This window comes from Microtus oregoni, unplaced genomic scaffold (assembly GCF_018167655.1).
Source record: "Microtus oregoni isolate MIOR12 unplaced genomic scaffold, Mior012 000000F_ref0000247, whole genome shotgun sequence".
Taxonomy (NCBI): Eukaryota; Metazoa; Chordata; class Mammalia; order Rodentia; family Cricetidae; genus Microtus; species Microtus oregoni.
This window is the reverse complement of record NW_024543059.1, coordinates 69,520,910-69,533,092: the sequence shown is the minus strand read 5'-3', so window position 1 is coordinate 69,533,092 and position 12,183 is coordinate 69,520,910. Positions and strand designations below refer to the sequence as shown.

General features: G+C 42.2%; 1 protein-coding gene across 2 annotated transcripts in view; it reads left to right on the top strand.

Moving 5' to 3' along the window:
• The window catches only part of Slc39a8 (solute carrier family 39 member 8), a 59,174-nt gene that overhangs the window by 19,694 nt on the left and 27,297 nt on the right, over positions 1 to 12,183 (top strand). For both annotated transcript variants that reach the window (XM_041656687.1, XM_041656697.1), the window contains exon 3: positions 6,983 to 7,145. In XM_041656687.1, the coding sequence (XP_041512621.1) occupies positions 6,983 to 7,145 (163 nt within the window). The remainder of the gene's footprint in view (positions 1 to 6,982; positions 7,146 to 12,183) is intronic.

The window sequence follows — 12,183 nt, the reverse complement described above, 5'->3', positions numbered from 1 at the left end:
CATACATGGTAAAGTCGGGAAACTTCGCCAAACTCTTTGAAAAAGCAGGTTTAGCTTTTGAAATTATTATTTTTTTATTTCCCATGTTACTTTTTGTAAAATCAACTTCTGTTTGGGGAACTCCTTCTACAAACTCCCAGCTCGCCCTCCATGTGTGTAAGAACCTAGACAAAGAGATTAAAATGACAGGGAAAATTAATGGCTTACTTTTATTTTCCTAAACAAATAGAAACACAAGTACAGTGTTTAAAATTGTGATATCTAAACAGGCAGAAAGAAAAAAAATCACTTATAACCTCAGCACCTATGTAGAAATACCATCAACATTTGGGAAACTTTGTCTCTACATTAGCCTTTGTGTGCTTTGTAGTAGCGATGCTATTTCTACACACGGCCTCATCAGGATTCTTTTTTTTTTCTAACAGGGTATAATTAAGCAAGGCATGTTTTTTTGGTCTTTTAAAAATAATATGTTTAGGAGGAGAACTTTTCATCTACTCTTCAGGAAGAGTTCTAAGAATGTGTGTGTGTGTGTGTGTGTGTGTGTGTGTGCGCTCGCTCACGCGCATGTGCACACACGTATGTGCATGCTCATGTATGTATGTATATTTACAAGTATCAGTGTGCCTGTGTGTTATTTGTATGTATGTGTGTGGACGTGAGCACACACTTGAGTGTGTCCGTATGCATGAATGTGAGTGGTGTGTTCGCGTGTTGTTCAGAATACATGTGCACCATTCAGGCTTAAGTAAGAAGCATAAGAAAACGAGATGAAAATGAAAACATTAAGATCAGAGAAACAGTTGGTGTCCCTAGACCAGTGTCCTCCTACACCTAGAGGCTATTCTTCTGCACTTGGGGCGTTCTTTGCTCCAATCTTCTCCTTTACTGTGTCAAGAACGCGTCTAAAACCCAAGCCCCAGAAGATGGCATCAACTTCGAAGAGGCACTTAAGACTTGGCACACTTTGAAAAGGCTGGAAGAGAGCGGAGAGCTGGGGTGAAGGGGAGGGACACTGACGCGCTTCTGGTAACTGAGTTAGGCAGTTCCATAGCACGCCAAACAAACCTGGCGGTAATTTATTGCCTCAGCGACTCTGGCTTTGAATGTTCCTATTGTGAGTGTCATGCCTATAAACCACCTGCTCTATGACCTTTAAAGTGATAAACTAGTGAAATGTTTCCTTGTTTTCTGCGTTAAAAAGACCTCCCACCAGTTACATTCAAAGCGACACTTTAAATTTATGTATGTAAATTGTTGGGGTCTAAGCTTGTCCCCTAGGAATCCTTTCCTTTCTGTGCTCATTCCACTTGGGCTACTGTTGGGATCTTAATGCACTTTTACATTTGGTTGCAAAACCGAGCACGAGTTTATCCATTCATTTCCTCGTCTGTTTCATTTGTCACTGGTTCCAGGAGCTGCTGTGTGCCAGGCATGGTTTCCGTCCTCTTAGTATGAGTGAATATTGAGGTCACATGAACTTGGGATCTGCACGGCTTCTTTCCTGTTAGAGAGTCATTTTAGATTGTCACTGTTTTCTTCTCTGCTGTAATCTGTGGCCCATCACGGTCCTAGTCTCACAGACACGTTACATAGAGGTGGGTCAGGTGCATGGATCTGCTGGGAGCTGGGAAAAAAGTCCTGGCTTTAAACAGCTGTAGGGGATCAATGCAACCAGATGGTACACATACAGCTTTTTGGCGGCATGTGACTGTGATCCGCCCTTCCAGCTGTGCTAGGCGTGTGAGGCTGTGTTTGAGGCACTGGGACACGTTGTTGTTAGTTTCTGTTGCTCCAGTAGGACACTTTGAACCTCAGTTTTCCTGTTTGAATAATGGGGTGGGCAAGATGTGGTAAAATTGCATGTGAATGATCTCTCTCTCTCTCTCTCTCTCTCTCTTTCTGTTTCTGTCTCTCTGTGTGTCTCCCTCCTTTCCTCTCTCCTTCCCTTCCTCTTCTTCCCCGCCACAAGGATCCTAAGCAGTTTAAAGAGTAATTTAACTTTATGACTCAAACAACCAATAGGTTCGATAAAATGCACTCCTTTGCAGAATCTAAGTGAATTTCTTTTTATTATTTGAGTCATTTTTTTTGTGTTTAACAGAGACATAACAGTCTCCAATGGATTAGTAACGAGAAGACATGAGAATATATGGACTTGAATTTTATCTTCACCTCCCATAAACTAATCGTGGACAACTTACCTTTTCAACATATGATTTCTTCATCCACATTCTTCTCTTATTAGTAGTTAATAAGCCTATAGCTTTTGTTTCTCAGGGTGCCTGTGATTATTTTTGTTTAGAAAATTCATTTGTCATCAAATTGCAATTGATTTTTCTTTGATTGAAAACCTTTATCTCATAATAACTTAACCCATTTTATATCTGATTCCTATGCCAAGTGACAAATCTATTGAGGATGGAGGCCAGCACTTGTTCCCAACATCTGCACCATCTGGAGAAAGTGTAAATAACCTGTTTGCTTAATGAATACATTGAGTGAGAGCAAGAAAGCAGTGGAAAGTCCTCAAGTGAGCAGAGGTACCTGAAAGTGGCAGGAAGGTTTTGATGCCACTGCCCCACTGTGGCATTCCTGCCTACAAAAGGAGGCTGTCTGTCATGTGGCGTGGGGGAAGAATGGCTGTTGAGGCTTGGGTCACCTCTCTACACATGGTGGATTCCAGAAGGAAGCTGTAGTTTTTTTAGAAACCATAGCAGTCAGCGATGGAGCAGGGAAGGGAGCAGAAGTCACTAAAAAGAAAGAAGTTAAGAGTTCTTTCCACTTGGAACTCAAAGCCCTTGTCCAGCCTCTGGCTCTCATTAGAACTTTGTAATGGGATTTACTGTTTGCATAGAGGAGTTACTTGATAATCCAGGGAAATGAACTGGCCTTGGTACTGCTTTCTAAGTTTAATCACCAGTACGTTGGCAAGTGTTATACGTCACTCTCACTTCCTATATATACACGGAGAGAACACAGCCTGTGTGACAAGAATCCCCAATACAGATGAACACAGTCTGTTTGACAGTCATCCACTCTGCAAACACAGCAAACACAGCCTCCATGGCAAAGTCGTGTGAGTTTGACCTGAAAGTAGTCAGTCATTCAGAGTGGGAGCATTCTCCCTAAATAACTTCACAAGTTCTTTAGTAAAGAGGAGATGAAGGCCCCATAACAATGACCATTAAAGTTGAGGCCTGAGGTCAGGCTAAAATTTAACCAAGAAGAGAGTCCTTGTAAGTTTTGGAAGGCTACTGCTTCAAGTCTTGCCACACGCCTTGGGAGTCATCATAATAAGAATAATTATTATAGTAATAATTTGTTACACAGATTTCAGTTGTATAAAATGCAGAGGGAGGAACTTGTAATCTTTCCCACATCCTTTCCTTACATCCTTTCCTTACATTAGTCCCTAGCATGCCACTTCTAGAAATGAAGCAGAGAAATTTGAGTTGGGATAAGGAAGGAGCAGGGGCACAGACACAGATGCATGAAGTCATTTGGTGAAATGATTTTGAGTATAATTCGGGGGCTGTGTGTAATGCAACCTAAACCATCTTTACCATCATGGCTGCCTTTCCTTGGTGTCTTGTGTACATAAGGTGCTACAAACCAGTTTACCGTGGCTGAGAGGAGCGAATAGCAACCCACTGATGTCAGGGTGTCTGCAGAGGAGAGTTAGGTCCCCAGAGCACAGAGCCTAGAAGGTCATAGTCTGGGTGGGACGCTAGAGAATAAGAATACCTGTTAGTAGGTAAGTGTGACAGTCTGGGACGTGCAGTGAGTCTTCAGGCCATGTGGTAAAGGGTGCTATCACCCGTGAGTTGTTCTTACCACACCCTCTTGTGACCCTGTAATTCCCAGAGGGTACCACTCATTGTTTGGAGGTGAAAGGATGTGCTCCAGAGGGGTCAGGCTTCAGCAGTGCCACTGGTCCAACCAGTTTTGTGCGTTCCCTACAGAGACACTGGGCTCTAAATTCTGTTTGCTTCTCTAGTGGAGACTCTGCCCCTTCATAGACACTGCCTTCTTTAGTTCTGGGTTTAACTTAGTAAATTAAGACTGAAGCAGACAAAAATAGGCCGTTGTTCAACTTTATTTGCCTTCTATTTCTTTTTTTTTTTTTTTTTTTGTTTTTTGTTTTTCGAGACAGGGTTTCTCTTGCCTTCTACTTCTTTGTGGATGAGCAATTTTCAGCCCGTTAGGCCTGCATCGATTCTGTTTTGGCGCATAATCTGTGCTCATCCTCTTTCCAAAAGGCAAGCACAACCTTGAGCTTTGCCATCTCTCTGCCTGTTGGGTGGTTGCAACTGTCAACTACTGTAATTTCTGACTACCTGCCCAGCAAAAATTCTATATAAATACTGACAGATCGTGAATTCTGAGTTCTCTCAAGGTGTTCATTCTATTCTCATTTTACTGCCCTGATTATTTTTTTTCCTGATTGCCCACAGGAGAAGTTTTAGTAATACACAATGGGCAATTAGGGCATCTTGAAAGGCTATGGCATTTAAACTGTTACTTCACGAAGAAATACTAACTGTGCCTTAGCAAGCTGACTTTTAGATTTGGATCTAAAAAGAATTCCTTAATAGTTGTCACATTTTGAATGTCTTAGGGCTTGAATTCTGACAAATTGGACGTTATTCATAGCTTGCTTTGCTTTTTCCTCATGTTTTTATTTCGAGGAGCCGGAAGACCATGTGGGTTAAGGCTCCTTTGCTGGGCACCTTGTGTTTGTGTTGGCACACCTGTTCATGGCTGGAACCAAGACTGACCCAAGTATGCTCTGTAGGTTTTGAGTCTGGCAACTTTGCCTCTGGGCATCCTCCAGGTCAGGCATGAGCTGTACCTTCTTACCTTTCCCCAGCTGGCTACCCAGCTACTTCCTTCTTCTGTGAGTCTAGTGTCCTGTGCTCGCAGCTATAGGAATGCCTATGAGAAGAGCAGCATTGGGTATTGATGGCCAGTGCACAGCTGTCGTTATCATATACCACACAAGAGAATGGGTTGGATAAGGAATAGTGTATACATACTTACATGTTATATTCTTACACATCATACACATATGTGTACACATATACATATAATAATGACATAGGGGAGATGATATTGAAAGGCAGCAAGGAAGAGCAAATGGGAGGTTTTAGAGGGAGGAAATGGAGGGAAGAACTGGGGTAATATTAAAACCTCAAGAATAAAAAAAGAGAAGAAAAAATAAAAATCTTTCAAAAAATCTGAACATGCCTTTCTTGTAAAGTAATTGTCATCTGAGTTTTTGATAGTTGCGTGCAGTTTGCTGTACTTGATGTCTTTACATTTTTTTCCTTGACAAAAGCATTGGTTTCCTTTATCAATATTTACAATTTCTAAGTTTATTGTTTCCATCGTGAAACCAAGTGCTTCATGGTCAAATACATTAACTTAAAATATTTATTTTTTATTTCTATGTATCTGTGTTTCTTTTGCTTATCTGTATGCGTACCCTGTACATGCAGGGCCCATTGCTGACGGAAGAGGGTATCAGATGTCCTGGAGCTGGAGTTACGGGGGTGGTGGTGGTGGGGGCTGTGAGTAGCCCTGTGTAGGTTCTGGGAACTAAACTCCAGTTCTCCGCAAGAGCATAGAGAGCTCTCAACTGCTGAGCCATCTCTCTGGCCTCTACACCAACCTTCACATCCTCAACACCATCCACGGGGAATTATTCAGGTCAGGTTGCCATGAAGTGCCTTAGCCAATAGAAATTAATTTTCTAGTTCTAGGGACTGAAAGTCTAAGGTCAGAGCGCTAGAACGTGAGGTGAGGGCTGTTTTGGGGCTCATGGACGGGCTCCTTCCAACTGGGCCCTCTCTAATGTCCCTTCTCATGGGACGCTCATCCTCTTGGACTAGGACCCTTTCTGCATAGCCTCTTCGAACCCTAATTATTTACAGGAGACTATCTCCATATATTACCATCCTGTGGATTAGGGGTCTGACATGAACTTTGAAAAAAAACATTTAAGTTTATAGAACTAAAAGCTAAGCTTTTAGTGGGACTGGAGTATTGGCTGAAACAGACAAAAAATATTTCTCAGGCTTTTGTTTGAGCGAGTGAGTTTGCCCACCCTTTCTAATTTTTATAGTATTAATTTATTATTGTTTAATCTGTTTTGTTATCTTCTTAGTAATGCAAGTATTTAGAATATAGTTTACAATGAAAATGCACTTGAGAGTAAATGAGCCTTTAAAAATTATTTTTGAAGAGATTTCTTTTTCTAATGCAGATTCTTTGCCTCATTAAAAAGTTAATGAATTTCTAAATGGCCCAGCACTAGCTCCAAAACTCTCCATAATATAGAAAAGCTACTTATCATCATTTAGATTAATGCATATTTTGATAAACAATAGTTTGTGCTAAGATAGATTTTAAAACACTTTTTGTATAATTGAACTATTATTGCTACATAGATAGATACACTTTTAAACTGTGGGACTGTAATGCTAGAAAGCCATGCTGACAGCCCCTCCAAGTATCCATTTAAACAACCAAAAAGGTGAATTGAGACAATGTCAGAGCCCTGAGTTCAAATGCCACCAGTGTGCTTTGGTTCATGTCATGTTTAATGGGTACTCAGACTTTGTGTATGCCAGGCAAGTCCGCTATCCCTACCCCTGAGTTATAGCCACAGCCATCTCTCACTATTATTTTTCAAGTATTTCTCAACTTCTAAACCTTTAATCTTTCTTTTGTTCACATTAGATATGCTGTTGATTAAGTAATCCTTTTGCCATTTTGTTTGTTTCTTCCTAGTATTAGAGGAATGGGCTGGTTCGCCGTTGTGGAGGTTTGTTCATTTCTGTAGTGGGCTCTGGTGTAGAACCAGTGCCGTGTACCGGGATGGAATGCAGTCTGTCTCCTTAGATGCTAAGGCTTAGTGTGCTTGCCCATGCGTGCTGACCGCATCACTGCTGGTGCTCCTGTGTTTCCTCTGTTTCAGTGTTTGTCCGCAGAAGACATCTTTTCTCTTCACGGCTTCTCAAATGCTACGCAGATAACCAGCTCGAACTTCTCTGCCATCTGCCCAGCGATCTTACAGCAGCTGAGCTTTCATCCCTGCGAGGATCAGGAGAAGCACAATGCCAAGCCGAGTCTTTCCGAAGGTACCTAGCAGCCGCCACCTACTTCACTCCCTCGGAAGGTCTGAGAGGCAGCGGGAGATCAGGCTCACAGGCACCCTTTTCTCGTTTATTGCTTTTAATTAATTTGTGAGAGACCTCCTGGTAAAATAAGATTTAGCCAGTGTTTAGATAAGAATAGTGGGAGCTCATAAGCTTTGTAAGCAGCACTCTTCCCGTTGTGGGATCAAGACTACCCTTAGTACATTTTAAACTCCCAATCTTCTTCCTCTTCCTCTTCCTTTTCTTCTTCTTCTCTTCTCCTCCTCCTCCTTCTCCTCTTCCTTTTCCTCTTTCTCTTCCTCCTCCTTCCTTATTCCTCCTCCCCCTCCTTCTTCTTTTACTTATTGCATTTTTATTGTATATACTCAACAAACTTTGTGCTCTGTTACATCCGGACTTTTTCATACAAATAGATGTTGTATGTTGATCACATTTACCCCCCCAAACCGCTCTCCTTTCCCCTTCCCACTTTCTCCATACCTACGGTCTTCTCTGTTCCCCTAGGGCAGGGGTTTTCAACCTTCCTAATGCTGAGACCCTTAAACAGAGTTCTTCATGTTGTGGTGGCCTCCAACCATGAAATTATTTCATTGCCACTTCCTAACTGCAGTTTTGCCTCTGTTATGAATGATATAATAATATAAATATCATATGCAGATATAGGACTGAGACCCACAGGTTGAGAACCACTGCTCTAGAGAGTTTTATGTCTACAGCCACATCATAAAGATAATTATATGTGTCTGTATGCAACCACTTCTTGATTTTAAGTCATATACTGTGATACCGGGTTGCATATTATTTGGCTTAATTGATGAGTCAGTTTTCTGTCACCTTTTGCCTATTGTGTTATTTTAAAACTTGTCAGTTTGTCTGCAGTTGTGATGGACGGTAGAGGGAAACTGATGTGTTTCTAGATGAACTCTTAAAGCGTGGAGCTGCTAACCTTTCAGCATTTGTAGATGGAAGGAGATGCCAGAATGACAAAGGTTTGCTAGAGCCTGTTTACATTTCTAGAAGCCTTTCACGTTTTGATGCTTTATACTTTACACTTGAAAACAAATGCAACAGAACTTTTAATATACTAGCACTTACTGGGAACGCATGTGAATAAAGGCGCAGACTTCAAAGTCCATTTTCTGGCCTTGTTGGGAGCCTGTTTTGACCTCTTTTTACCTCAGTTTCCTCAATGAGTCTAGCTCCTTTCTCACAGTGTTGCTGTAAGGATTAAATAACAACCCTCATAAAAAACCTTGGATAATATTGGCTTCAGTATTGCCAACAGTTTCAGGAAGCGTCACCAGTAAAGGAAAGTTACTGAGATTCCAAAGCATTTCTAAGTCTGGGTGTGGTTTCTCAGGCTCACAATCCTAGAACCTCAGGGCCTGAGGCAGGAGGATCACCATGAGCTCAAGGCCAGTCTGGGGTACAGAGGAAGAGTGTGCCAGAAAAGCAAAGAGTGAGAGCAAGTGATGGAAGGGGAGACAGAGAGAGAGAGAGAGAGAGAGAGAGAGAGAGAGAGAGAGAGATATTCAGCTGTTCAGGTTACTCTATGTCAGGTGGGGCCAGGAGGTGAGAACAGGGAAGCAGGAAGTGAGAGAGAGAGTTTTGGGTCAACACCACCAAGTCATAAAGCAGAAAGTAAACAGTTTACAGTTACAAGATCAGAAAGGCTCCAAATATTTGGACAGAGAACCCAGTAAAGGGAGTGGAGTGCTTGCCTCAGCTAACCTGTTTTGTTTGGCAATGCGCTTTATTTGAGTGTGGTTGAGTGGTCTTGAGCAATTATTCACTGTCTTTCTGCCTGTGTCCCTTTATGTGTAAGCTGGGCGTAATCATCGCTCCTTTGTCATAGAATTGTGGGTAGCACCAGAATGATCCAATGGGTGACAGTGACTGGGACAGTACTTGGTACAGCTTGAGAGGATTATGTCTGATCTCTCTGTGTGTGCACATGTACGTGTGTGTCTGGGTGTATGTGTGGAGACCATATACATGTATGGGTTGGAGTGCCCTCATGTGTGCCTTTGGGGTCAGAGGAGGATGGCAGTTGTCCACTCTGTGGCTCTCCACCTTGGTCTCTAGAGGCAGGAGCTCTCACTGAACCTGGATGGCCATCAAGTCTTGGCAGTTCTCCCTGTCTCTGTTTCTGGAAACACTGGTATTGTACGCATGTGTGGAGCCATGGGCTTTTGATGTGGGTGACAGAGAGTTGAACTAAAATCTCCATGGCTGTGCAGCAAGTGTCCTTCTCTCCAGATCTGTCCCCAGCTGCTCACACAAGTGCCCACAGCACAAATGTCCAGGTTTACTGTACTCCCCAGCCCTTATCTTTCTCACAGGAAATTGAAAACAACCAAATGTATACAATTTTGAATGTAACTTTTCACTGCTTGCAAGTCGAATTCAAGGTCTTTCAAGGGACTTAAAAAAAAATCAAAATGAATCTAATTCAAAGGGGGCCACCATACAAAATGGTCTGAACAGATTTATATTGACATTTTGGTGTGAAGATAAAATAGTCTCATTTTTCAGAGATCTTACATTTTGCCAGTTTTTTGAAGTTGCCTTTCATTTGCCTTATAAACCACACTGATATATACAGTTAATGGATGATAAATTAGCTTCTTTAGGAGAGAAATTAATCATATCTTAGTAGTAATTTAAAGGTCCAAAACTGCCTTATTTTTGGATGAGGTCATAGAGTGCTATTTAATCTAAATAAGATATAAGAATCATAGATTCTTACTTCAAGCATCCTTGAGGAGTATACTGTCCATCATCACACGCCAACGATGGAGCTGTGAACTCAGAAAGGTGAGGTGTTCGGTACACATGAGTTTCTCTAGGACTGCAGGAACAGATTCTTTTTCTCTGCTGATTTAAAAAATAAAAAAAACAGAAAAGGAAAGATCTCAACACTTGGCCATTTTTGTTGGAAACATGTCACACACACACACACACATACCACGCATACCACACACACACCACATACATACCATACATACTACATACACATCACACCCCAACCCCCCAACATATCACATACACACACTAACACACACACACATAAACACCACATACACACCAACATATACACCACTCACACCAACATGTACACACCACACACATACCCCATACACACCACGTACACACTACACACAAACAGCACACACATGCCACACACACCACAGACACAAACATCACAGACACACATACCACACACACCACACACATGCACACGATACCCGTCCCCACCCCATAGACCCACACAAAGAGACAGATGCACCCAGTGGGAGAGTATCTGGAATCTGAATTTGTCTGGCAGAACCAAAATTTTTATGTTTATGGGTAGAGTAGGTTTGCTTTGACCCTCAGAACTGATGGGATTGGGCTATCTCAGGGGACTGGACAGTTCAGATAAAAAACGTGGGGGCGGGGGGAAGCCAATTGTTTCTTGCCCCAGGACAGCTCCCACAGGTGCAGGAGAGTCCAAGTCTTTTAACTCTAACCCTATTCTTTTCACTGCGCAACAGTCAACTAAACAAAGGAGAAGTTTGCTTATTCAATATTTTTGAAATAATAATAAACAACATACATTGAAGGCTTGATATATATATTTATATAATATATGTATCTCCCAGGAACAATGCTGTTTATTTTATTCTTGTAAAAACTATGCCTGTATGTGCATATGTATGTATGTATATATGTATGTGAACCATGTAATATCTGGTATTCTTGGAAGTCAGAATAGGACGTTGGATGCCCTGAAATTGAGTTACAGATAGCTGTGAGCCTATCCATATGTGGCTACTGGGAACCAACCGAGGCTCCTTCACAAGAGCAGCAAGTGCTCTTAATTGCTGATTGAGCTCTCCAGCTCCACTTTATCTTTTTCTCATATTTATATGTAAAAAGTATTTTTTTAAAAAAATTGATGTCTGTGTGTTTTTGTGTGTGTGCCTGTCTGAATGTGAGCCACATGCATGAAAAACCCACGGAGGCCAGAAGAGGGCACTGGATTCCCCAGCATGGGTGCTGGCAATTGAACCCTGTTCCTCTACAAGAACAGCAACTGCTTTTAACCTATGAGCCTCCTCTCTAGTCCCTAAATTCAGAGTTCTAGTGTGTCCCTTGGGCTTAGAGGAACTCTGCGTGTTCCTCCTCAGCTGTGTGGTGGAAGTAGTGGTCTCTACCTTGCCAGGTTTGTGGGTTCAATGGCCTACAAGACTTTGATGACTTAACCCCGTTCCTGACATGTGGCAGACGCTTGCTGTGCCCTGGCTATTACTTGTATACTGCTGATAGAGCCAGCAAGAAAAGACAAAATTTTAAAGCATTTTCTTATGACTGCTTAAAAATTGACAACACAGAGGCAGTTTCTTCTTCCACACAGTTCTCTGTGCCATGTGTGACTTGGCTCCAGTGGCTGTGGTACATCTCAGACCACCCTGCTACCGTGGGCTAGCCTGTGCATGCTTCACTTCCATGCCCAGTTCTTAAACTAACTTCTCCAATTAAGGTGATGGGCAGCACACACAGTTAACTGTTAGATTCAGGATAGCCTTGCCTCATGGCTTCCCAAGTAGCATTATAGGGTACCTATTTGGTAGCTGAGTGAAAGACGAACCACCTCTCTCTGTTGTCAGCATCTCTCACGTCTTCATCTGGGCCTGGCAAAGTGAATTTGCACACCACAGCGTAGGGCAATTAAGCCACAAGCACAGTTTGCTATCTCCTTTCCCATCCATAGCCCCGGCTAGCCTTGAGCTTGCAATGTTGAAGAAGATGCCCTTAAAGTAGTGCTCTTCCTAATTCCACCTGCCAAGTGCTGAGATCACAGGCATGTACCACTATGCTTAGTTTATGAAATGCTTGACTTAGGACCTTGAGGAGGATAAGCAAGGGTTGTACCAACTGACCTATAGCCCTAGCTCCTACCAACATTTCTATTAATTTTCAGTCTGCTGTATGTTTGCTCTCAATTTTCTGTATGACTTTCAATGAGAATTTTAGT